Here is a 24,493-nt window from a genome sequence, read left to right as displayed (position 1 = left end):
CAAAAGCCCAGAGAGGGGAGCATGTTGAGGACAGGTTGGTCAACAGTGTCAAATGCAGTATCAAAGTGAGTTAACACGAAAAGCTCTTTGCAAGCTTTAAAGTGTTATATAAATGCTATTGTTACTGTTATTATTATCATTATTATGTAGAAGAAAGGTGAAGAGGGATGAAACCTGAGAAAAGGCCATTATCAGTCTAAACGTTATATTGTAGAATACCGATAAAAATGATTTTATTTTAATAAAACCTCTACTCTCTAATGGCAATCAACATAGATTTGAGACTTTTCCATATAAAAGTAGACTTTAGAGGTAGTCATGGAAGCAAGAAGATCAGGAACAATAGTCAATACTGAGCCTCTCCCTCCTTGAGCCGCCATCTTAACGTTTCTTTGTGAAATGAACACTGAACAACATCTCAAGAAAAACAAGACTTGGATTGTCCACTAAAGTTCTCTGAGTCCTCGATGAATCACAATCTACTGGTATAACCTGTCTCACAAGCCTAACAAAATGATTGATTGACAGGTGGTATAGTGGAAAGAACATTGGTTTTATACTCAAGGGACTTAAATTTAAATTCTGGCTTTGCCACTGTGTGATCACTGTGTGATCTTGGGCAATTCATTTCCCTCTGAGTCTCAACTTCCATGAAGCTTAGCATCAGTCCCTTTCCCATCCCCATTTCCATTTGCTGTTCTGCCTTTAATCTGTGGGCAGCAAGTGAAAAGAAAGGACCTTAGGAGTCAGGTAATATTGAGTTATATGGACTTGGAAGATTCTAATTATATGTATTTTCAATATTCTATTGTACATCCTTGAGCATCTCAAGTACTGCATTACCTGGACACATTTCCTACTATCTCTTTAAAATGAAGATTACATTTCAAAGAAAAATATAAGGATGAATCCACTGGAGAATCTAGACTGACGTGTATTGGTGATCATCTTATATTCACATCTTAGAATGTGGATGTGACTTCCAGTGATTGAGAAAGTGAGTGAAGGTGATGAATATTGGTCTACTTTCCCAGTTATTATCTCTGATTCACAGAGTAACCTTTGGCAGGTGGTTCAAACTTGCTGTGCTTTTGTCTACCCAGCTGGAAAGTGGACACCATTGTATGTACCGCACAGGGATACTGTGACTTATAATTCATTTTGGTGAGATGTTTCAAGATTCTTCAGTGAAAGGACCTCTGTCAGTGTGATTTTAAGACCTTACTAATTGAGGTACATTGTGGTATAACTGCAGCTTGAAAAGTGTCCTATTTAAAGGTTCACTAGTTGTATTTTTAGCCCAAATGATAATTATTTAGCATTTATAAATCATTCTGTGTTCACATGTAATCTGCTTTACAACTGCTTTGCTAATCTATACCACAGTTATCTCCCCATTTTGTGGGTAGGGATATCAGGATACTCACAGAATAGCTAAGATGTGGACATTGTCTGAATATCAAAGTGGCCTGGGCAGGGGGAGAAACAGAGCAGTCTCTATTGCTCGATTGATGAATGCTGACAACTGCTCACTATGTTATTGTCTTGTGGCCTTCCGCCATTATAACTCACCAGACCTCTTCTGGGGCAGGGAGCAACAGGGCCCTTTTATTTAGCACATTACGTATCTTTGACAATACTCCTATACCAATCAGATGGCATGCTCTTATAACAATAAATAATACCTAGGCTAGTATATGTTAATACAATATTGTATTTGATTTTCAGCAACATGTTCATATTGCTGAAGGCATCAGGATCATAATTCCAAAAGACAAACTTTCAGATGCTGAGAATTGGACCCATTGAAAAAGACGCTATGAATTCAAAAATCATGAAGTGACATGAAAATATGAATGGAAACTAATTATTAATCACTCCATTCTTATCTTTTTCAATGCAGTTTGGATAAAACTGGTCCAAAAATAGGTCTCTACTTTGCTATTATTCTTTTAAATTTAATATTCTGTGGACTTTTGCACAGATGGATAAAATAGCTGCTTTTTTGTAATTGAATGAAAGTACTAGGATGTAAGTTCTTCTGTAGGCTCATTGAAACCATCTTTGAGAAAACTCCAATTGCAGTTAGGATGAGGGGGATGATATGTTCTCCACTCTGTGACTTTGACTTCTTCCCCTAAGTCTCTATATTTTCTGGAACTCACTCAGTATGCAGGACCCCAGGAGAGATCGTTCCCTTGGGTCCCTCCTCTTTGCTGTGAATCGGTGACCCAGAACTGGGTAGTGAGTAATAGAGTTTCCAGCTGGTAGCCATTCCTGCAGCCTGTGCTAATTCAGGAATTCTCTGGGATTTCCTCCTGCATCAGTGTCCCCTGCTCTGGTGCCCACTCTCAATTCTCCCCCCCCAGGTTCTAGAATGTTCTGAAATAACACAGTTCTGGCCAGACCCTGTCCCCGGTGTCCTCAGACCTCTGTGTCTGACTCCCTAAGTCTCCCTGCCCTGGAAAAATGATGCACTGTTACTTTTTCTTGGATTTACTGATTAGAATTTGGTCTGGTTAGTTTTCTAGATCTTTATGAAGAAGATTTGGTGGGTGAATTTCTTCCTCTTACTTAACCATATTGACTTTGCCTCAGGTCTCTATATTTTGAAAGCTTTTCATTACACATAGCTTAGAAATTATTAGTATTTAGTATGCTAAAATCTATTATTATAATTAATGAAAAAACATTCTTATTATATTGTTTGATGGAGTTCAGATAGAAAGGGACCTGGAACAAGTCACTATCATACTATTATTCTGCAATGATCTATAAGTCTGGACTCTCTAGGATAATCTTTCAATAATTTCTGGTTGCAATGACCTGATCCTCAATCACTATCATATTACCCTACATTTGTAAATAAATCTCCAAGACTCAGGCTTTTGTTCAATACTGCATTGTTGAGAGATTGTTGTCTGAGTTCGTGTCAATGCAACTCATAAAGACCTTTTAAATTCTATTCTTGCATTTTGGTCATCCAGAGTTAAACCATTTTTAGTTACATTCAATGAAACCAGGGCAATATACCTTTTGTCAGACTTCAGTATTGCCTTGTGAAGTCTGTTTGTTCCAGAAAACATTTCTGTAAAATTTTTAACATGTTTTCTGTGTGCTCAGTGAACATCGGTTAATCCTCTTCTTCCTTTTGGAAAGAGAAATGTTTGATCTTTCTGTATCTGTGTTGGATAATTTCATTAACATGGCACAGGTTTTTTGCTTGGAGACCCTCTAGAACCTTGTTATCTACTTCACTGTGTCATATATATATATGCACACACACACACAATGGTATTGCATTGGTATTAATTGCTCTTAATGGGCCTCACCTTTCTCCTTGATAACCTTATGTTTAATATGTCTTGTCTAGAGAAGACCAAGGTATTTGTATCTATTGCCATCATTTTCTAGATTAAAGTTTAGAGTCTATTCTGCCTTGGTAAACATGAAGAATTTTACACTTGTGAAGCCAAAATGACATCTTGATATTGTTGAAGAAAGTTTCCATGAGATGAGGAAGCTGTTTAATCTGCTTTCCAAGAAGTCATAAACTTGATGTCATCCATGTATATCAAGTGATTGATGGGATTTTTTTGATACAATTCCTTGTTTGCTTTGAAAGTCAAACTCAGTTCTTTTCAGGATTGATGGGAGAGTCTGTTAAGTATGGACATCAAATGCATTCAAATATTCTTCAGCATTTTCCTCTTCAGATTTAAGTGGCTCCTCAGGTTTCACACTTTTTAAATCTGCATTTAATCTAAGTTGTTCTGCATTGATCTGCATGTTATCATGTAACATCAAGCTGGGGTTATCATTGACAAAAATTGTATGGAACCTTTGCCTTTAACTGATGTTTCCAGTTTTGTCATGATGTCATTCTGGTGCATGATAAAAGTCTTCATGTCTTCAGTCCATTTCACATACACTCATAGTTTTTCTAACTTAACAATAAGCACCAACTGCACCAAAGCATTTCCATCAAGGAGGGCATTAATTTTTCAGATTTGTCCCCACATATCTTTACATGATGCTGTGCCATAATGCAAAGTGCCCATCATGTCACTGTCTTCTTAGTCAAGCTGTTGTGATGGCTTTTAGTAGGTCCAGTCTGCAATGGTCCTTCATTTATCACTTAGATTTATAGAAGCAGTTCTATTACTGGATGGTGTGCTAACCCAATCAATGGTGAATCACTAACCTGACTGGCCAGTGTTTCAGGGTTCCTGCTAGGCCTTCTACATGACTGCAACTATCTCAAAGCACACCAAGTCATTGCCATATATCACCCCAACTATTACCCAGTATTTGGCCATTGGTTGGTCTTTGTTACTATTATAACAAATGTTTATAAATACATGTGCTGTGATTTGCCAATATTTAGGATTTCAGTCTATATTCTACACCACGGACCCCTTTCCCCTTCTGATATGCAAGAATCCATTTGTCTTTGAGGTGGTCCAGCATAATGTGAACTGAATTCTGGACTGAATATCAGGTTCAAATCCCACCCTTGGCACTTTCTAGCTTTATGATCCCAGGCAAGTCACTTAACCTCCCTTAGCTTCAGCTTCCTCATCTATAAAATGGGAATGAAAATTATATATATATAATATATAATACATATGTATATATATTATATATATATATGTAAAATATAAAACACCTATATCCCAGGGTTGTTATGAGACTTAGGCCTTTAAAGCACTTAAAATGCTATCTAAAAATTGGTTTTTATTATTATCTGCCTCTTGAAGCATACACATTGAGTTTCCTCAAAAAAAGGTAACATGGCCCCTATTCCAGGAGGAGAGCTCAGACTACAGAGAGCAAGTTTTGCTTCACTGCACCTCATTATTTGAAATTGTCCTCCTCTATTTACGCTCCTTTGGCTCAAAGGACCGGAGCAGGGAGTTATTTTCACTTTGATTTAGTCAAATAAGACACTAGAATACCACCTATATGCAAACCTCTTTCTTGTATCTCCCATCCAAAGCATTACCGTGGCATCTATCTGCAAGGTTTGATTTCTTTGTTGAAGGGAAGCAACTAATGAAAAAAATCTACCACTGGGATAAAAATGCAAGTGACCCATTAAAAAGTTAAGGTTAAGTTGTTTTGTTCTGTTTTTTTTTCTTCTTAGCAAACTTTGAGCCATAAAACCCTGGGAGAGGGTTGAACTTTTTACTTTCTCTGAAAGGCAGCTTTGGGTGAGATATTTCTTTTGATTTAGTTGCCAGGAGAGTTTGTCTTTCCAACAGTATGGCACGCACACCAGGCTGCATCACCAGTGCCCTCCTGTGTTCTTTACTCCTTTAGCCAGAGATGAAGGTAGATGTGAATCTATCCTTACTTGCATTGAGGGAATTTGGGATGTTTAGCCTAGAGAAGAGAAGACTTGGGAGGGGTCTGGCAGGGAATCTTGGTAGGTTTCCAGTACTCGAAGGGCCGTGGATTAATTGTTCCATTTGGCCCCAGAGCACAGAATGAGGAGCAGTGGTTCTAAGTGGCAGGGACAAAGATTTAGGTTTGTGGAAGGGGCAACTTCCTAATTATCAGAGCTACCCCAAAGTAGAATGAGGCACCTGGAGAGGTAGAGAGTTCTCCATCACTGGAGACTCTCAAACAAAGACTCCATGACCACACCTCTGGTGTGCTACAGAGGGGGATTTTGTTCGTTTACAAGTTGGACTTTACAGTCTTTCATTTCTCTTCTGACTCTAGCACCCTATGAAACTTGTTTTGCATTGTTAGAAGGCTTTCTAAACATGAAATCACTGTGGTAATGATGAGGATGATGGTGTGTGCTCATATTTATATGCACTTTAAAGTTTGCAAAGTGTCCCTCTTGTCTGATTTAATTCTGAAAACAGCCCTATGAGGTAGGCACTGTCATCCCCAATTTATAGATGAGTAGTCTAAGGCTCATCGAGGTTAAGTCACTTACCCAGGGTCATACAACTAGTAGATATTTGAGGCAGAATTCTAACCCAGGTCACTGACCTTCCCAAGCAGCAACACAGAGAGCACATAGCTTCAACATTAGATTGACTTCTTTCCCTTTTCCTACCTGGATTCTAAATCCATTCTGAATTTTAATCTTTAATTTCTCAACCTCCCTCAAACAGGAGCTTTTCATTATTTTTTCAATTCACTTAGTTTTGCCATAAAAAAACTAAATTCGAAGCCAAAATAAGATGGAAGGTCATTGAAGCAAATGTCATTCTATTCCAATGTAGTGAGATTTAATTGACTTATCATGGACCTCACACGGAATGTGTTCAGTTGCCTTTCTCTCCTGGGGTTCTTAAATTGGAATCCATAGGTAGATGTCAGGGAGTCTGTGGATTTGGATGGGGGAATTATATCTGACCTCTAACTGAAATTTAGCATTTCTTCTAGTTATGAATGTAGGCAATTAGTCTTCACCAGACTGCCAAAGAGGCCAAGTGATACAAAACAACTTAAGAACATCTGTTGCTGTTATTCACTTTTCCATCATTTTTGTGACCCCATGTTTTGGTTTTCTTGGCAAAGATACTGGAATGGTTTGCCATTTGCTTCTTTAGATAATTTTACAGATGAGGAAACTGAGGCAAGCAGGGTTAAGTGACTTGCCCAGGGTCACACAGCTAATAAGTGTCTGAGTCCATATTTGAACTCACAAAGATGAATCTTCCTGACTTCAGGGCCGATGCCACCCCGCTGCCCCAGAGTCTACACCAATCCCTAAGAAAAAGTTCTCAGAGTAGCCCATGGAACCCCAGATTGAGTTGGGTTATTTGCTTGTACCCTGGTTGTCAAGTTGATGGCAGTGTCAGATTGGCTTCTCCTCTCCTTCTGGTCCATACCCTCCCTGTAATTGGTTGTTAGAAGATGTTTGTCAGAAGTCATGTCATTCTGGGACTTGGAGATTTCTATAAAAAAAAAAATGCAAGGAAAGGAAAATCTAGGTACCTGTTCTCTAGGTTTTCTTGCTACCCAACCCAACAAAAAATAGGATGTTCTTGGGTAGAAGCAAGGAAAGCAGAAAGCTGCTCCATCCACTGTGAGGCTCTGCAATCAAGGCTACAGAGTTGGTGAACCTTGTGAAATTTAATTCAACAAAAATTTAATTAACTACTATGTGCAAGGCACTGTGCTAAGTTCTGGTCATCCCAAGAAAAACCAAACAGCCCTTCCTGCTCTCCAGGAGCTGACACTACTGGGTGGGGTTGGTGAGGAACTCAAAGAAGTCAATATCAGATAGTTTGGAGGGAGACAGAGAGAGACAGAGACAGAAAGATAGAGACAGAGACAGAGAGAGAGAAGAAAGAGGAGGAGGAGGAGGAAGAAAGGGGAGAGAGACAGAAAAGGAGAGAGACAGAAGGAAAGAGGGAGAGAATATATAAATAGGGAGTCTGGAAAATTTTTGGTTGGGAGGTAACGCGATTTGTGCCTTGAAGGAAGGTAAGGATTGTGTCTAAGAGACAGAGGTGAGGGCAACATTGGCATGGAGGACAGCCTGGGCAAAGACAAAGAATCAGGCTATGTAACATAGAGATAATGGAAGAGTTAGCAGACCAGTCTGGATGAAATACAGAGTGCATGAAGAGGAGAAATACAACATATATCTGGAGAGTTAAGTGAAGGGTTTTACACGCCAGAGTAAGGGAGTTATATTTTACCTTACAAACAACAAGGAACCAATGATCATTTTTTGAGCAGAAAAGTGATTTAGTTACATCTAAGTCTTTTATTTTTTAACTGAACCAGTAATTTAATTGGTGTTGGGAGTTCCTCATGAGGAACTTCCTTTCCCAGTGTAAATCTTAAATCAAAGCCCAGGGTCATGTAACCAATCAGAATCAGAGGCCATACTTAAATTCATGTCTTCCTGATGCTGAGAACAGCTCTTTATCCACTGTCCAATACTGCCTGTCTGTGTTTTAAGAATATCAATTTGACAGATGTGTGGAGGATGGATTTGAGAAGGAAAAGACGGAAGGAAGAACAATTGAGAGGCTGTTGCAATAGTCCAGGAAAGAGATAATGGAGGCTTGAACCCAGAAAGTGGCGGTGTGAGTGGTGAGGAGGTCACTGATTATGAAATGTTATAGGGGTAGAATCCACAAGACTAGATACATGATTGGATTTTTTTTTTTAGGGGAGAAGATGAAGGACAAAAAAGCGTTAAAGATGGCTTCAAGAATGCATACTGGAAGTTTGGAGGAGGAATCACTTTATGGAGGGAAGAAATTGAGTTCCATTTTGGACATGTTAAATTTGAAATGCTGATGGGACACCCAGAGGGAGAAGCCCATCAAGTATTAGGCAGTGAATGACTGGAATTCAAGAAGGAGATAAAGGCTAGGTGTATAGGTTTGCAAGTTATCTGTGGAGAGATAACTGAACCTGGGAGAGCTGATGAGGTCACTGAGAGAGGGTAAACAGAGTAGAGGACCCAGGAAAGAACCTTGGGGGGACACCAGAGAATGGATGAGTGACAAACTATCAAATATTGGACAAAGATTATACTCCACTTTGCAAAGATGAAGAAGAATTGAGTTCATGAAAATATGTGAATATGCCTTGTACTACTCTGAAGTTGGAAAATGACTATTGGTGCCAGAGTTGTAGAGGAATATTTCTCTCTAGTTAAACACTACCCTTTCTGTGCTTATTCAAATTAAAAATTGGCAGTGTAACAAATAATCAGTCCTTTCAAGAAGTTCTTTGCAAAAATATTATAAATAAATAATATTACAGGTAATTTTTTAACATGGGAGTACTAAATGGGACCAAAGGTATCTTTATGACAAATTCTGAGTCACAATTTACGAACTACTATTTAGTAACTGCCTGAAACAAAAGGGAAGAAAGTGAACAGAGTTAAATGGGAAAAAACTATAATTTTTCCTTGTTTCCTGTTGTCCCTGATTCATCCACTTCTGAAACTTACAAGCTATGTGACTGTAAGCAAATTATGTAGCTTGCCTCTCTAAGCCTCTGTTTCTCCATGTGTAAAATGGGGATAATAATACCCCTCCTAAGAGAGGTAACATGACATAGTGGATAGAAGACCTTTCCTGGAGTCAAGAAGATCTTGGTTCTATTCCTGCCTCTCACAATATTAGTTGTATGACCATGGGCAAGTAATTTATCCTTTCCATGCTGTAGGCTGCCCTCTAAGAGTATTAATCACTGATGAGTTGTTGATCTGGAATGAAATCACAGATCGCCACTAAAAAACCCCCAAACCATCTACAGTACCACCCTCAGAGTTCTTGGGAGGATCAAATGAGACAATACGTAGTAAATGCTTGGTAAACCTTAGAGCACAATATAAATATCGACTGTTAATTGTTATTATTCTTATTCTTCTTATTATTATTATGGTCCCAAAGGCAACCTTAAATGATAATCTAGCCTGTCTGCCTACCTTCATAATCATTCATACAACATTTGACTGAATATGAATTCACTCAATATTTAATGAATACCCTTCTCTGCCTAGTAATGATTCAGATAGGAGTAGAAGATAACAGTCTATCTCATCAAAAAAAAAGGACATTCTGCCACATCCTCCAGTAAGCTACTTCAACATTTCCCTTATACATTAGTGCTTCCCGGCTCTAGCAGTCCTCTTCCACACCCTGCTCCAAAGTACCTGTTAGAAATTTGTCTTATCTTAGGGTGACTTTCAATTTGAGAAGGGAAGGACTTGAGCTTTCATTTCTAAGCCCTGGTCTAATATTGTCTTCAACCCAAATGTTTTGTCTAACCCCTAATCCTCTGGTTTTTAACATTGATTTCCTCTGAAGGAAAAAGCTTCCTTAAACAATGGAGAGGGAGAAGGTGAAAATAACTAAGAGGGACCAGACCTATGATTGAGTAGAGGTAACTCCCAGGTGAGGATACTCCCTCCACTTCTCTGCAACTTCTATCATTAGTATTCCCCTGAGCAATTGATGCTACAACAAATTTGACATATTGTCGTGGTTAAGTCCATGATCTATCAATAGGGATGAATGAGAACGAGGAGAGGGAAGAACAGGCTGTTTCTGAAGCAATCAATAATCTCCATTGTATTCTCCTTCCCCTTTTCTAAGAAGGGCAATCAAATGGAAACTCTTCTGGAGATTTACCACTATTTTTAAAAAAAGCACCTAGATTTCCTCAAGAAATACTTCACTATTTTGCTTACGGTGAGTCAAAAGTACTTGGAACTGGGAAGATCACAGAGTGCTATAGGAGATGGTGCCGAGTGGCTCTGAGAAAGCCTTAGTGATGATGGATTTTACCAAAGTGGATCACTCCTCCCTCAAGTGAAAGGACACTGCCCTCTGATGGACGCACCAAACTCAGTATCCTCTTCCTCTTTCCTTCCAGCCCCACTCACTGTTCCCCCTTCCTCTCCTTCTTGTCTTTCCACCACATACATACACTTCCACCTGCACCAAAACAGAGGTTTTTATCTACTCCCTATAGCACTACTGGAAAACTTTTAGTATCGAAGAAGAAACAGATTAGAAAATATAGAAAAGCTTAATAATGACAAATTGGCTGCTGACCGAATGGATGAAGGCACTTCCCATACACCAAATAACTTATATTTGAGGTTTATCACACAATTTCCTTAAAGGTTGGTAATTTAAAGATTATTACCCCTCTGAAGGAGGTACAGAGATGTAGGGAGTAGTGGATCAAGTGCTGGGGCTAGAGACAAAAAGACCTGGGTTCAAATCCCCATCCCCTCAGACACTTACTAGCTGTGTGATATTCTATGTGCCTCAGTTTCCTTATCTATAACATGAGGAGGGATGGATTGATTATCTTTAAGGTCCATTCCACCCCTAAATCTATGATGCTATGATTTTCCCCCAGGGTTACACAGCTAATTAAGTATCAAAGTGGGGACTCTTAGGAATCTTCTGACTCTAAGTTTGCTACACTGCCTTTCTATGAATGTGAATTAGTCATTGCCTTTCAGACTACAGCCTAACCCAGGCATTATAAGATGTAAGAACTGGAAGGAAGCTGAGATGTTACATCGTCCAATTCCATTATTTGTACAGGTGGTGAAACTGGCCTAAAGAGGGAACTGAATTACCTAAAGTCACACAGCTAATGAATGATAGGGCCAGGGAATGTGTATTGAGATCAACAATAAATATCCCCAGCTCCACAGTCAATGTCTTAGACACAAAAGCACCCTCAAAGTCTGGAAAACATTTGCTCCTTCCTTCCTTCTTCCTTTCCCTGCTATGACCCCTGCTGGACTGAGGCCAGTGACCTAAATAATTCCTAACGGGTGTCTCCTAGCTTCATATACTCTTAGGTTTAGATCTGGATGGGTCCTGGGAGACATCAGCTACAACCCCATTGTTTAACTAGTAAGGGACTGACAATAGTCCAAGTTTCTGTTTTTAAACCCTTTAAGACGGTGAATAAAATATTACTGAGCTTCTCACAACACTTCCTGGGGGTTGGCCGTGCCCCTGCTACATTTTCAATTTAGAGATTTTAAAATACAGGGAGAATATATATGTGTGTGTGTGTGTGTGTGTGTGTGTGTATGTGTTTATGTAGATGCACACATGTACATACATAGGTGCGTATATACGAGTGTGTGCTTACACAATGAGCATGTAAAGATCTTTGATCAAAGCTAGGTCAGAGGTCATCCAGTCCAATACCTTCATTTTACAGATGGAAAATCAGAAACTAAGAGATAGGAAATGACTTGTCTTAGGTCATACAGTGGCAGATCTGGGATTTGAACTCAAGTCTTGTGACGCATAGATGTGGAACTAGAAAGGATCTTAGTAAGAGTCCATCTAATCCAGGGGTTCTTAATTTGGCATTCTTTAATTTAGGAGTTTTGGGTTTTTTAAAACTATTCTGATACCTGTATTTCAATATAACTGATAATCCTATATATTTTAAGTATTTTAAATATATTATTCTGCAATGGGGTCCATAGGCTTTACCAGGCTGCCAAAGGGCTCCATGACATAAAAATCGAGATATAATCCAACCCTCTCATTTTACAAATGAGGAAACTTACACCTACATATGTGGTCACTGGTCATAGAGGTAGTAAGTAACAGAGGTAGATTTGAACATAGATCTTCCTGGTTCCAAGCCTAGCTCTCCATCTACTCACCACATCGCTACCTCTTACTAGCTTCAAGAATAATGCTTCCTTGCACTCCACCATGACGTCTCTGGATCAAGTTAGGAGTTTAAAATCTGTTTCTATGTGTATGTACCTGAGCATATGAGTATGTACCTGAGTATTTGAGGATATCTGTTTGCATGTGCTTATGAAAAAATCGTAAGAAAAGATCCTTCTGCCTTTGAGCGTATGTGTGTGTGTGTGTTTCTATGGCTCAGGATGAGTAGAAGGACCACAGGGGAGCTGGTTTTGCAAAATGTTGGATGCAAACTGTGTAGGGAAGCTATAAGTGACTAGAAGGGGCAGTAGAAGGTTCCAGATCAAGAGCTGAAAGGGTCATCTAGTCTAGCTCTCTTCTTTTTTTTTTTTTTATTAACAGATGAGAAAATTGAAACACAAGGAGACTGAGTTTCCTTCCCATGGCCACACAGCTGTTAAGCATCAGAAGCAATATTTGAACCCAGGTCCCGTCTTTAGGGACTGTACCCTTTTCACTATACCATCCATTGGTGGTAGAGAAGGTGACTGGAATGGGGGCTCTTAGATGTGCTGGAAGAGATAAGACCAGATCAATGAAGCTTTCGCTTTTGAGGGGTGGGGGCCTGAAAATCTACCTGCCAGGCTGATATATACACACAATTGTTGTTGTTTGTCCTTCATTTTCAAAGAGGACCAATCATCAAGAGGTGATATCTTGACTTGCCCGTCAATTAGATTAAAGTGGGGCAGAGTTGTACAAAATCATCAGCCTTTACTCTCTTTTCTAGAGTATGGAGACTAACAAAGAGCCTGGCAGGGCAAGCATTTTTAAAAACCAGCTAACCCTTCCAGCAAGTAAACAAAGCAAAGGGTTGCTCCTCCTCCTCTTAATATTAAGGAAATTCGGGGCAGCTGGGTGGTGCAGTGGATAGAGCCCTGGCCCTGAAGTCAGGAGGACCTGAGTTCAAATCCGGCTTCAGACCAAACACTTGTCACTTACTAGCTGTGTGACCCTGGGCAAGTCACTTAACCCCAATTGCCTAAAAACAAAACAAAATAAAAAAAATATTAAGGAAATTCCTGCCACAAACTGTTTTGGGACATAGTACGTATGTCTGCCCAACAGAATAACTGGGTTTGGTTCAAATTCAGAGGAAGCATGGATTGTTAGGAAGGAAGATGGCTAATTAAAGATGAGCCCAGAGCCTAGATACGAATTATACTGGAAGGCTCCGTGTGGAGCTACAGAAAACAGGTTACTAAAGAGGACAAATAAAAACACCCTGAAAGAGGACCTAAGAAACACAAAGCCTCTGACTAGGTAAATATGAGCTCTGAGGACCTAGTCTGGGCTTGCCCTCAGGGAAGACAAAAGATATGGGCCAACTATCAAATTTCCAACATATCTATACCTCAGAAATTGGGAAGTGCTACAAATCAGGGCTCAGTGGGTTATTTGTCGATTGTCTAGCTCGAGGCTTAAGAACGTGATGGAGAAAATGTTCAAAGTGTGTCATGGGCACGTTTTTTATTTTCCCCCAAAGAGCCAGTTATTAAACATTTACCAGCATATCCCTGAATATAGATGATGCTCAGGGAGGTTTACATTTTAAGACAAATGGGCAGGGGAAAAAACAGACTGTCCCAGAAGGTGGTGAGATGTTCTAAGGATAATTTGGCAAGCACTCTTTGTTTGCAACCTGTGTAAGCACTGCCAAAAGCAACTTTTTGAGCTAAGGAGGAAGCGAGGCTAGGGAAACAATGGAGAAAAATCAAACAAAATATTGAGTCACAGGACATCTGAAGGTTTCTATTTTTGTATTCAAGTATCAAATAAGTTCAATTGGGCAGGCTTCTTGTTTTGTTTTGCACTTGTAACAGGCTGAAATAACCCACACAAAATCCAAATAAACCATAGAATCTGCTGCCAAGTGGTTTCCTCAAACCTCGATAGAGTTGAAGGGCTGTTATAATATCTTGGGGTGAGGGATGGAAGGGGTGGGGCAGCAGAGACTCTAAATGAATCAAATCAGTTTAAAGCAGGATTTTTGGGGGCACACTGACAAAACAACCCAATGCTTTGGTTAGGATGACTAGCCTGCTGCACCTGTTAAGAACTGAAATGGAGCATGGACGAATCCATAGCCCAAGCTAGCTTTGGTATATGGAAGCCCCTTGAGAGCAGCAGGGGCTGTTCCATTTTTGTTTCTGCGTCTCCAGCATGTAGTATGGACTTAATAAGGGCTTGTTGATTAACAATTTGATGGGGAAAGTGTCAATGGCTGCTCAACAGAGACGGAGGCCCCATCATATGGAAATGGTCCTGAATGTTTCTACTCAGTAAAATGTAATCTTCTTGAGAGGACAGATTGCTCTGTTTGTTTGGGGTTGGGTTTTTTTTCTCATCACCTTGCACAAAGAAGGTACAAAGAAGGCACTTGATAAATGTTTGTCAAGGTTGTTATCAACTCGTCATTGATTGGTGATCTTGCTTAGGCCTATTAAGAATAAGTCAAGGGGCATTCACTTACTTTTTATGTGTGTGGTAAGAGAGAGAAACAAATTTTCCATCGATTTATTAAATCCTTTAAGCTGACCAAGTTCCTGTATTAAAACAGAGAGAGTAAGAGTTATGTCTGGCCCAAAAGGCTCTAAATCCCCAACTTAAAAGCACAGAGGCATAGGGGTGTGTGTGTTTGTGTGTGTGTATGAAAACTAGCACATTGTTTTACAGAAGTCCAAGACCTTACCCTCCACTATCTATTAAGACCTGCATTAGAAGAGGGTGACTTTGTCAATTGTTTAGAAAGAGAGCAAGCGGTATAGTGAGTCCTTAGAAGAAAAAGAACCAACTTTTCATTGGCCCAGAGATTGTTTCCCACCCAATTGTGTCCCCTCCTTCCTCTCCTACAGCCTTGCCTTCTCCTCCTCTCCCCAACTTTCCCACACTGCTACAGAAAACAGCAGTGTTATGGGGTAAAGGCTACAGGGGAGCCTGGATAACCAGGTTGGCGCCACTGAATGTTTTCTCCCCACACAAAAGAAATAGTAAAGGAATGGGGAAAAGTACAAAAAAAAAATAGATCATTTTTCCTCTAAAGGCTCACCTTTATATAGGAATGATACAAGAGAACTTAAAAGCTTAAAGGAAGAAGGGAACATTCATATCCCAGTTTGAAATTAGCCATCAGAATGCACAGATTCATTCCTTTCCCTCTCTCCATGCCTGCTATTATGCCCACTTACATACAGATTTCATATACCCACTCACACCCAAGTGCATAGGCATAGCTTTCTGCAAACGTACCAGCACATAGGTACATACACACATTTCCATAGACATATATTCCCATTCCCAAACAGATATGGTTACAGGACACATACATTCCTACGCTGATATACATAAGACCATGGCTGTAAGTAGTGTGAGGCAACTGAAACTTGCACTCAGGTACCAAAATTTAAAAGGTGCTGACATCGCTGTATTTCTGTAATGGAGAAACAGCAGAGTTCAGCACCTAGTTAGCAAGAATAAATAAACCGGGAAGCTACCAGATGTTTATGTACTTCCTCTACTGATGGACATACTTCCTCCACAGGTAAACTCTCCCAGGGTTTCCTATACCCTTCCTCCTCAGCAGTGGCCTTGTGGTGTCCTTGGGGTTTTTCCATTGCAACCCCGACTGAACTGAGGGTTCAACCACAGTGTCTGGCACATAGGAGATACTTGAGAACTTGTTAACTGATCAATTGATTTTGTGCCGCTTACTTTGTGCCCAAAAAATTGACCAGTGCCAGCTGTGCATAAGATATAGATTCATAGAATATTAGAGCTTTAAGGAGCCTTGGCCATTATATAATCCAACTCTCCCTCACTGCCCACTCATCTTACAGGTGATTACAATGTGGTCTAAAGGTGGACACTCAGACATATAGCAACATATCAGATGCACACATTAAACTGGGCAGGTACAAAGATCTGTGATCAAATGTATGAAATGAAAGGGAAAGAGCCTGACTGAACAGATCAGTAAAAAAGGTCATAGGATTGGTCAGTCATTGGACCTCAGGATGCTAGCAGAAGCCCAGCCTGGAGGAATAGCAATGCCACACAAGAAAATTAAGGTAAACTGAGAGACAATGGCACCTTGATTAAATTTGCTCGAGACAGCAGCATTAGGAAACTTGATAAACTATGTCTTTAGGAACTGCGTGTTCTTCTAAGACCAACATAAGTTAGGACCCTTTTCTAGGTCTCTCAGAAAGGCTGTCCTGGTCCCCTTCCTCTTTCTCTGTCTCTCCTTCGCCATAGAAGCAGATAGTGCAAACAGATACATTACCCCTGTGTTGGATCCACAATGGCTCTCACTGACAGGTGGTGGAGTGGGAGGAAGCACGGAAATTTTGCTGTCGTCAAGGAAATACACAGAAGTAAGAAACCAAATACAAAATCAAGGTAGGGGGCAGGTATGGGGAAAAGGTCAAAATATACTATTAGGATATCATGAAAAACTCAGCTTTCCCTACCTCAAGTTTTATACTCTCCAAAGCCTCATTCTAGATCAAGTCCAATAATTCACCATAATTAATATCACTATAGGCGCTCTATCGAGAAAGGGAGTTTTCCATCCTCCGATATGTGAGTATTTCACATCTTTAACCATAAACTAGAACCAAATAGGCCTCTTGAGATAAAGCGATAAGGCTGCAGAGTAGAATTACTATCAGGGCTCTTTCTCCTTGGCCATACTAGCCACGGGCAGCTTTCTGAGTCTGGGTGCTCTTGTTCAGGAGATGTCATTTGGAAAATGGCCTCAGAGTTTGGGAGGAAGGGGGTTGCAAAAAAGCATCAACTGAAAAGGGTTAAATGCTCAGACGCAACTTGCTTAGAGAAGTCTAAGAAAACGAAGATAGAAAAATCCTACTGACGATAAGTCTAAGCCCAGGCCAAGCAATTTTTGTTCAAGGCAAAAATCATAGTAAAGCTTGACTCGAGTCAAATGCAGTAACAAGTGGGGCTGATTGCCAGCTTCAGGAAAGTTAAGTTTCCATGCATTTACACAAAAGGGAAAATACAGAAGACCACTTTGCTATATAGTTTTTCTCCATTGCTGTCGTTTTAGTTCCATGTGGACCAGAATTTAAGATTGCATCAAAGGACCAAACTACATTGACACAGTATACTTGAACATAACAGAAACAGGATGAAAAATTGTTTTCCAAAATAAAATGATAATGTATGCTTTTAATTATTTATATTTAAAGCTCATTTGTACAGATAGTAGAAATTATAGTAAAATATGGTAAAATTGTTTAAAATTATATTAAAAACTGTCAACTGAGACAATCGGTATATCTGGACCTTTTAGTATTAATGTGTAACATGAATGATAATTTACAATCATGCGCTTGCATCATTCAATACTCCCATATCATTAAATTTCAGGGAAATTTCATACAAAGAAAATACTTAGCTTGAAAAAAGTCTACTACAGAATTTTCAATAAGAACATATAGGAAACTAGGTTCAAATCTTTTTGTCAAAGACCTCAGCATAAAGAAGTTGAAATTCAAAGCTCTGACACATAGAAAAGTTCTTTTCTGATGTCCTATAAGCTTCTTTGTACTTCAGTGTCCTAGGACAACTTGTCCTTTCTACCATACTAACCTCAGTTTCTGATAAGATTTCAAGAGCTTAGCACCAGCTGTTTCATGTTTGCCTGAGAAAAGAGAGAGAATAGAGGTCATTTATTAGCGTGGACATAATTTGGAAGATGTAAATACAGGAAGTCATAAATTAAAAATGATTATTTTCCTAATACTGATTCTGATGATTAAAAGTCAAGCAGGATCAGATCAAAAGGACGTCTTTCAACCTTAATTGCTGGGAGCAGGAAAAGTCAACCTTATTTGAGGTTAGGTTAGGACAGTTCTTTGTAGGAGACAATATTTCTCAAACTCTTTGGTCTCAGGACCCTTTTACACTTTGAAAAATTGTTGAAGACCTTAGGAAGGTTTTGTTTATGTGGCAATATCCATTGATATTTACTGTGTTAGAAATTTATACACCTTAGTACTAATATGAAAATTGTTTTGACCTCTTGGATTCACTGAAATGATCTCTGTGACCAGCAAGATCTCATTCCTCCTCTAAAATTTCATTTCACTATCTGATATATCTTATTCTAAAAATATCCTCGTTGAATGAATAATTTTTAAAAAGCATTTATTAAGCACCTACTGTGTGCCAAGCACTATACTAAATTCTGAGGGTACAAATACAAAAGGAAAGTCAGTCCTGACCTTTAAAGAGCTTACATTCTAATGGGGAATTCACATTTAGAGGAGTGGTGCCCAGGGAGGGGTATTTTGTTTTAGAAAGTGGTAAATGGAGTTGTAAGAGAATAAACTGACATGCCCATTACAGAATTTTTTTTTTCAAAGGATAATATATTGTTCAGTCATTTCACTCATGTCTGACTCTTTGTGACTCTATTTGGGGTTTTCTTAGAAAAGATGCTGGAGTAGTTTGCCATTTCCTTGTCCAGATTATTTTACAGATGAGGAAACTGAGGCAAACAGGGGCAAGTGATTTGCCCAGGGTCACACAACTAGCAAGTGTCTAAGGTCAGATTTGAACTCAGGAAGAAGAGTCTTCCTAACTTCAGACCTGGCACTCTATCCCCTGAGCCACCTAGCTTCCCTAAAGAATAATTAAACTTACATATTTTTAGTTTAAAAGCAGCCTAATGTAAGTGGATAATAGTCTGGTCTTCAGATCAGGAAGACCTGGTTTCAACTGTGGCCTCTAACATATACTGGGCAAGTAACTTAATATTGCAGGGATCCACTCGATTCTTTGAATTATAAAGTTCAGTAGCCAATATGCATCAGCAGAGGGATTTTGCATTCCAAGAGTTCCCTTCATGGATGAAATCACATGACCCAACTTTGCTGACTGCCCACTCTAGGTTTGTTTTTGTTTTTTTGAGAAGAAGGATTTTTGTTTTTATTTTTGTAAAGGTTGTGGGGCAAGAGGAGTGGGGGAAGAAATAAACTTTCTGCCAGGGGTCATGGAAATCAAGTTTGTGAACAGAATCTGCAGGTCTGCACTGTCACTCCTGGAGGAGTCGTCCAGGAGAGCATTTTCTCATCTTAAAGGGAATTTGCTCAGGTGGGCTGAGCACTGATGTCAAAATGCCTGCATATTGAAAACCTTACTGACATGCATTAAAGGTCAGAGTTTTAATTCAGATTTCCTTTTCCTGGGGCAAGCATTTTTCTCAAGATTCTTCTCATTGTGCTCACCTCGCCTCCAAAAAAAAAAAAGTATCGGTATTGAACTAAAGGTGCCAAGTCTCGTTTCCTGTGAGATCAGTCCAGGACCTAGACAATGTTTTACAAATAGTAAAGACTTAAAAAATGTTTGTTTCATTGCCTTGAATTGAATTTATATCCTATACAGTTAGAAGGAAGTAATCTGCTCCATATTTGAGCAGCAGATATCCTTTTCAGATGACCTATGCCATGAATGACAAGGATCTTGAAACCAAACCAAGCATGTCCCTTGCAAGGTTGGCAGACGAGAATTTGTTGCCAGTAGAAATGGGCACATCAAATTCCAGTGGTTAGAATCTAAGAAGCAATAACTCTCAGTTTGACTGAGAGATCTAAGACTTAATAATAATAGCAAATTTTGTATAGGTTTTAAGATTCTTGAAGTACTTCACATATATTATCTCATTTGATCCTCACAATAACCTTGTGAGGTAGGTGCTGTTACCCCCATTTTACAGATAAGGAAAACGAAGCCGAGAGATTGTGACTTGCCCAGGGTCACTCAAATAGTGTCAGAGGAAGGATTTGAACTCAGGTCTTCCTGAGTCCTAAATCACTACTATTTGCTGTGGGGTGCTCTCTCTTTGTAGCTATCACATTAAGTTTCTTGAGAATTTCATCAGTACCACTTACAAGTTCTTCTGCAAGAAGAAGGGCAAGAGAGGCATGAAGTCCCTAAATGTCACACATCTACCTGCACTGAAGCAATTTTCAGGATGATTATAACTCTGCTGAGTTACGTGCATAGAAATAAACCATCACCAAAAAAAAAAAAGTAGCCTATACATAGAAGTAACCAAAATCAAGAAGAAAAGAAAAAAATCCTTTGAGGATACAGTGAAGCGCACAGTTCAATAAAGCAACAACTTCTTTCAGTGTTAACTGACTGATGCTGGGAACACAACAGCAGTAAATACACCGAACAACAAACAGCATTTATTAAGTGTCTATTATATCACCAAGCACAGTGCTAAGTGCTTGGGATACATTGACCAAAGTGAAACAATTCTGTCTTTCAAAGCTTATATTCAATTGGGAAGGACAGCCTGTATGTGCATAGAGGTCCCTATAAAATTGATACAAGGTAATTTGGGGAGAGGAGCAGGCACTTTTAGCTGAGGAGCCTGAGAAAGACTCCAGGAGAAGATGGTGTTGTGGGTGAATGTAGAAGCAGCATGGTATTGTAAAAAAAAGGGGGGGGGGAGTTGGATTTGGAGTCAGAGTCAAGTCAATAAGCATTTATTAAGCACCTGCTAGTACTAGGCATTATGCTAAGTTCTGGGAATACTAAGGCAAAAGACAGTCTCTGAACTTACAGTCTAATAGAGGAGACAGTATGCAGCCAACTTTGTGCAAACAAGATATATTCAGGATAAACTGGGAATAGGAAGGAAAGAGGAAAAACATTAGTATTAAGGGGATTGAGAAAGGCTTCTTTCAGGAGGTGGGCTTTTAGCTGGGTCCTGAATGAAACCAGGGAAGCCAGAAGCTAGAGATGAAGAGGGAGGGCATTCCAGGCATGGGGGACATCCAGTGCCCTCCGTCTAGAGACAGAGTGTTTTGTGTAAGGAACATTCAGGAAGTCATAGGCACTGGATCATGAAGTATGTGAAGGAGTATCAGGTATAAGAAAACGTGAAAAGAAGGGGACAGGTTCTGAACAACTTAAAAAGGCTCTTTTTAAGGGGACCTGGATTCAATTCCTGGGTGTGCTACTTAATAGTTGTGTGACATTAGGCAAGTAATTTAGTCCCTCTAGAACAGTTTCCTTATCTGTAAAATTTGAGGGTTGGACTACCTGGCCTCTATCACCTCTTCAAGTCTAAATCTGTGATTCTGTGAAAGAAACTTGAGATTCTTAGAGGTAGAGTTAAAGAATACTTCTATGACAGACAATAATTGAAAATGTTTCATCCCTTTCTCAAGCAAAGTCTCCAGGACAGCCATGAGCCCAGGAATAGTGACAGAAGCTCAAAGAAAGAAAGACCACACTTAAAAAATTAACTTCATGAGTTCACAGGATGGAAAGGATGGTTAGTCATTTTTAACCAAACCTGCTCATTGGTTATCAATAGCAAGTATACAAATGTAAGCCCAGATACCACTATATTATCAAAACAGGACGTGTGTGTTTATATTTGAACTGTCACACTGATAATAATAATGACTGACAAAAATGATAATATACTTTAAGCCTGAATTCCTATAGCTGAGATTTAGTACAAATATAGGTATAACTTCCTGTCCCTGAGGGATAGTCTGTGCAATAATAACATAGGGACAGAAATTGCACAGATCATAATGTAGTAAAGTTCTTGCTTACTGGTATAGTAGGAAAAAAAGGTGTGTATAAAAGGTGTGTCAGTGGAAATGAGTTTGAATCCTAGCTCTGGCACTTGCTTCCTATATGACTTTGGGCAGTCATTAAGCTTTTATGGGCCTCAGTTTCCCCATATGTAAAATGAAAGAGCTGGATTAGATTAGCATTGAGGTCTCTTTCAGCTCTGAATTGATGATGCTATGATCTAGGGACCACAGCCTTTGCCATTGGAAGGCTTGAAGCAGTTGACTAGGAAAGGTGATGAACAGGTCACAGATTTCACCATATTATAGTGACCTAGTAAATCATTAACATCCCAAATACTTAAATGTATCTGTATCCTACTGAGGCATAATGTCTTGTACTTAATGAATTAATTTGCTTCTTTCAATTTCCTCAACACTTCAGGAAGCAAGTAATTTGCATTAGAAATAATGTCCTTCTTATATAAGTATGTTAGGTAAGGACCCTTGAATTCAGAAAACACTGACTCCAGAAAGTCCCCCCAAATTAGTCAAGGGACCAGAACTCCTAATAAGCTATAAGAGAAAAAGATCCAAAACAGACCTTTATAATAATAGTTACACTTCCCTGAAATGATTGTTGTTGTTTCAGTCATGTCTGACTCTTTGTGACCTCATTTGGGGTTTTCTTGGCGAAGATACTGGAGTTGTTTGCCATTTCCTTCTCCAGCTCATTTTACAGATGAGGAAACTGAAGCAAACAGGGTTCAGTGACTTGCCCAGGGTCACACAGCTGGTAAGTGTTTGAGGCTGGATTTGAACTCAGGTCTTCTTGACTCTGGGCCTGGCACTCTATCCACTGTGCCATCTAGCTTCCTTCTGAAATGATAGGCACTCCCATGTTCTTTGTTGGTGGTAGGGAGATGTTTCCAAACAGTCACAATACAATTTCCAGCTAAACCTTGGGGAGTTTTATGAAACGGGTAGAATGACAATAGATGGAGCTCTGAATTTACAGTCAGAAAGATCTGGGTTTCAGTCCCTCTCCTGATATTTGCTAACCATGGCATATTGGGCAAACCTCTCTGAGCATCAATTTCATACGATCATTGATCTAGAAGGAATATTAGAAGCCATTTAGTCCAACCCCTTCATTTCATAGACAAAACTACAGAAGTTAAGTGACTTGCTTAAGATCTCATAGTAGAAAGTATCAAAGGCAAGGTTTAAAGCTTAGTCCTTTGACTCTAGCGTCAATGTTCTTTCTCCTGTAACATGCTACTTCTCTTTCTTCATCTATAAAATGGGAGGTATCAATAATGCCACCTACCTCACAGGGCTCTTTTGAGGGTTGAACAAGATCAAGTAAACCTTAAAGCACTCTATAAAGACCTAAGCGGCACAGTGGCTAGAGTGCTGGACTTAGAGTCTGGAAGACCTGATTTCCAACTAAATAGTTATTGAATGTGTGACCCTCAGCAAGTCACTTAACCTCTATCTGCTTCAGTTTCCTCATCTATAAAACGCGGATAATAATAGCACCTACCTCCTAGTGTTGTTGTGAGGATAAAATGAGATGTTTGTAAAGCATTTTGCAAACCTCAAAGCACTATATAAATGCTAGCTATTTTTATTAAATGCTAGCTATAATTACTAGATTTTTTTTAAAACCACAAAAACCTGAAATTCAAGTTCTTTCCAGAAAACCAAGGACAAATCAGAAAAACCAAGGGAATGAATGTATTTCCTGTTCAGTTTCTCTATTTACATTCAGAAAGATTGCATACACAAGTACATTTTGGAAAATGGGATATAGAAGTACTTGCACATACAAGTACGTTTTATAGTCTATGTTCTAAGAATATTACCCTAAGCCCCAATTTGCATTGGCATACTGAACCCCTGGAGCTCATCTTGCAGTTTTTCCCCCTCAGAGTTGTAGGAGTAACCCTGAGAAGTTGGGCGTGGCTTTTGGTATCATCTCTCACAAACCCCCACCAGTGTGCCTCTCACATTGATTATATAAATTAGCCAGCCAATTTTAATTAGCTTTTAGAAATGGGCATTTACTAAGATGTTCTAGTAAGAACAATTGGTATAAAACATCCCTCAGAGGCAGTCTACCATAACTATACACAGAATTCAATACCATATTCAAGGTTCATTTTAGAATACAGGTAGTAAAAGGATCAGTTCCCAGTTGCCAGAAATCTTTCCTCTCTTAATGAGGTCCTCATGAAGCTTTTCTTAGGTATGATGTGGCTTTCTCTGGGATCCTAATAGAATCCTGAGGCTTCATTTCCTCAATGGAACTATTTGTCTTCAGTTCCTAATACAGATACTACCATTATCCATTACTATTCTGGGGGTATTACTAAGATACTGATTGGAAGTCAAATGTTTTCCAATCTTGAAAGTTCATAAAATCATCCTCTAGTCAAACAGAGGAGTAGACAGAGGCATGGAGGCCCTCTGCCACACAGAGACCTCCCAACAACTCCCACTCAGGGGCTTGGCTTGAACTATTTCTATCACTGGGCTGGTCAGATATTTGAATGCCTGGATTCCAAAATGGCTTGCTATTTTCTCCAAGACCCATTCAAGTCAGGGTGTGACTGAGTTTCTTTATCCCATCCCAATATACATTCTGTGTATCATCATTTCATTTTACCCAATGGTTTTTACTTCTTTCCAATCGCTTAAGTCCTTTTCATACCTGTTTTAATGTCT

The 24,493-nt window shown here is 39.3% G+C and overlaps 1 protein-coding gene across 3 annotated transcripts in view; it reads right to left on the bottom strand.

The window, feature by feature from the left end:
- LOC114031398 (synaptotagmin-like protein 3) overlaps positions 1-24,493 on the bottom strand; it is a 95,184-nt gene that overhangs the window by 18,860 nt on the left and 51,831 nt on the right. For all 3 annotated transcript variants that reach the window (XM_027846458.1, XM_027846460.1, XM_027846459.1), the window contains 4 exons: positions 17,811-17,862; positions 16,483-16,549; positions 14,674-14,746; positions 6,796-6,920 (listed from right to left, as the gene is read on the bottom strand). In XM_027846458.1, the coding sequence (XP_027702259.1) occupies positions 6,796-6,920; positions 14,674-14,746; positions 16,483-16,549; positions 17,811-17,862 (317 nt within the window). The remainder of the gene's footprint in view (positions 1-6,795; positions 6,921-14,673; positions 14,747-16,482; positions 16,550-17,810; positions 17,863-24,493) is intronic.

The sequence above is a fragment of the Vombatus ursinus genome, unplaced genomic scaffold (genome assembly GCF_900497805.2).
Source record: "Vombatus ursinus unplaced genomic scaffold, bare-nosed wombat genome assembly UNPS02015175.1, whole genome shotgun sequence".
Taxonomy (NCBI): domain Eukaryota; kingdom Metazoa; phylum Chordata; class Mammalia; order Diprotodontia; family Vombatidae; genus Vombatus; species Vombatus ursinus.
This window is presented reverse-complemented; position numbering and strand designations above follow the sequence as displayed.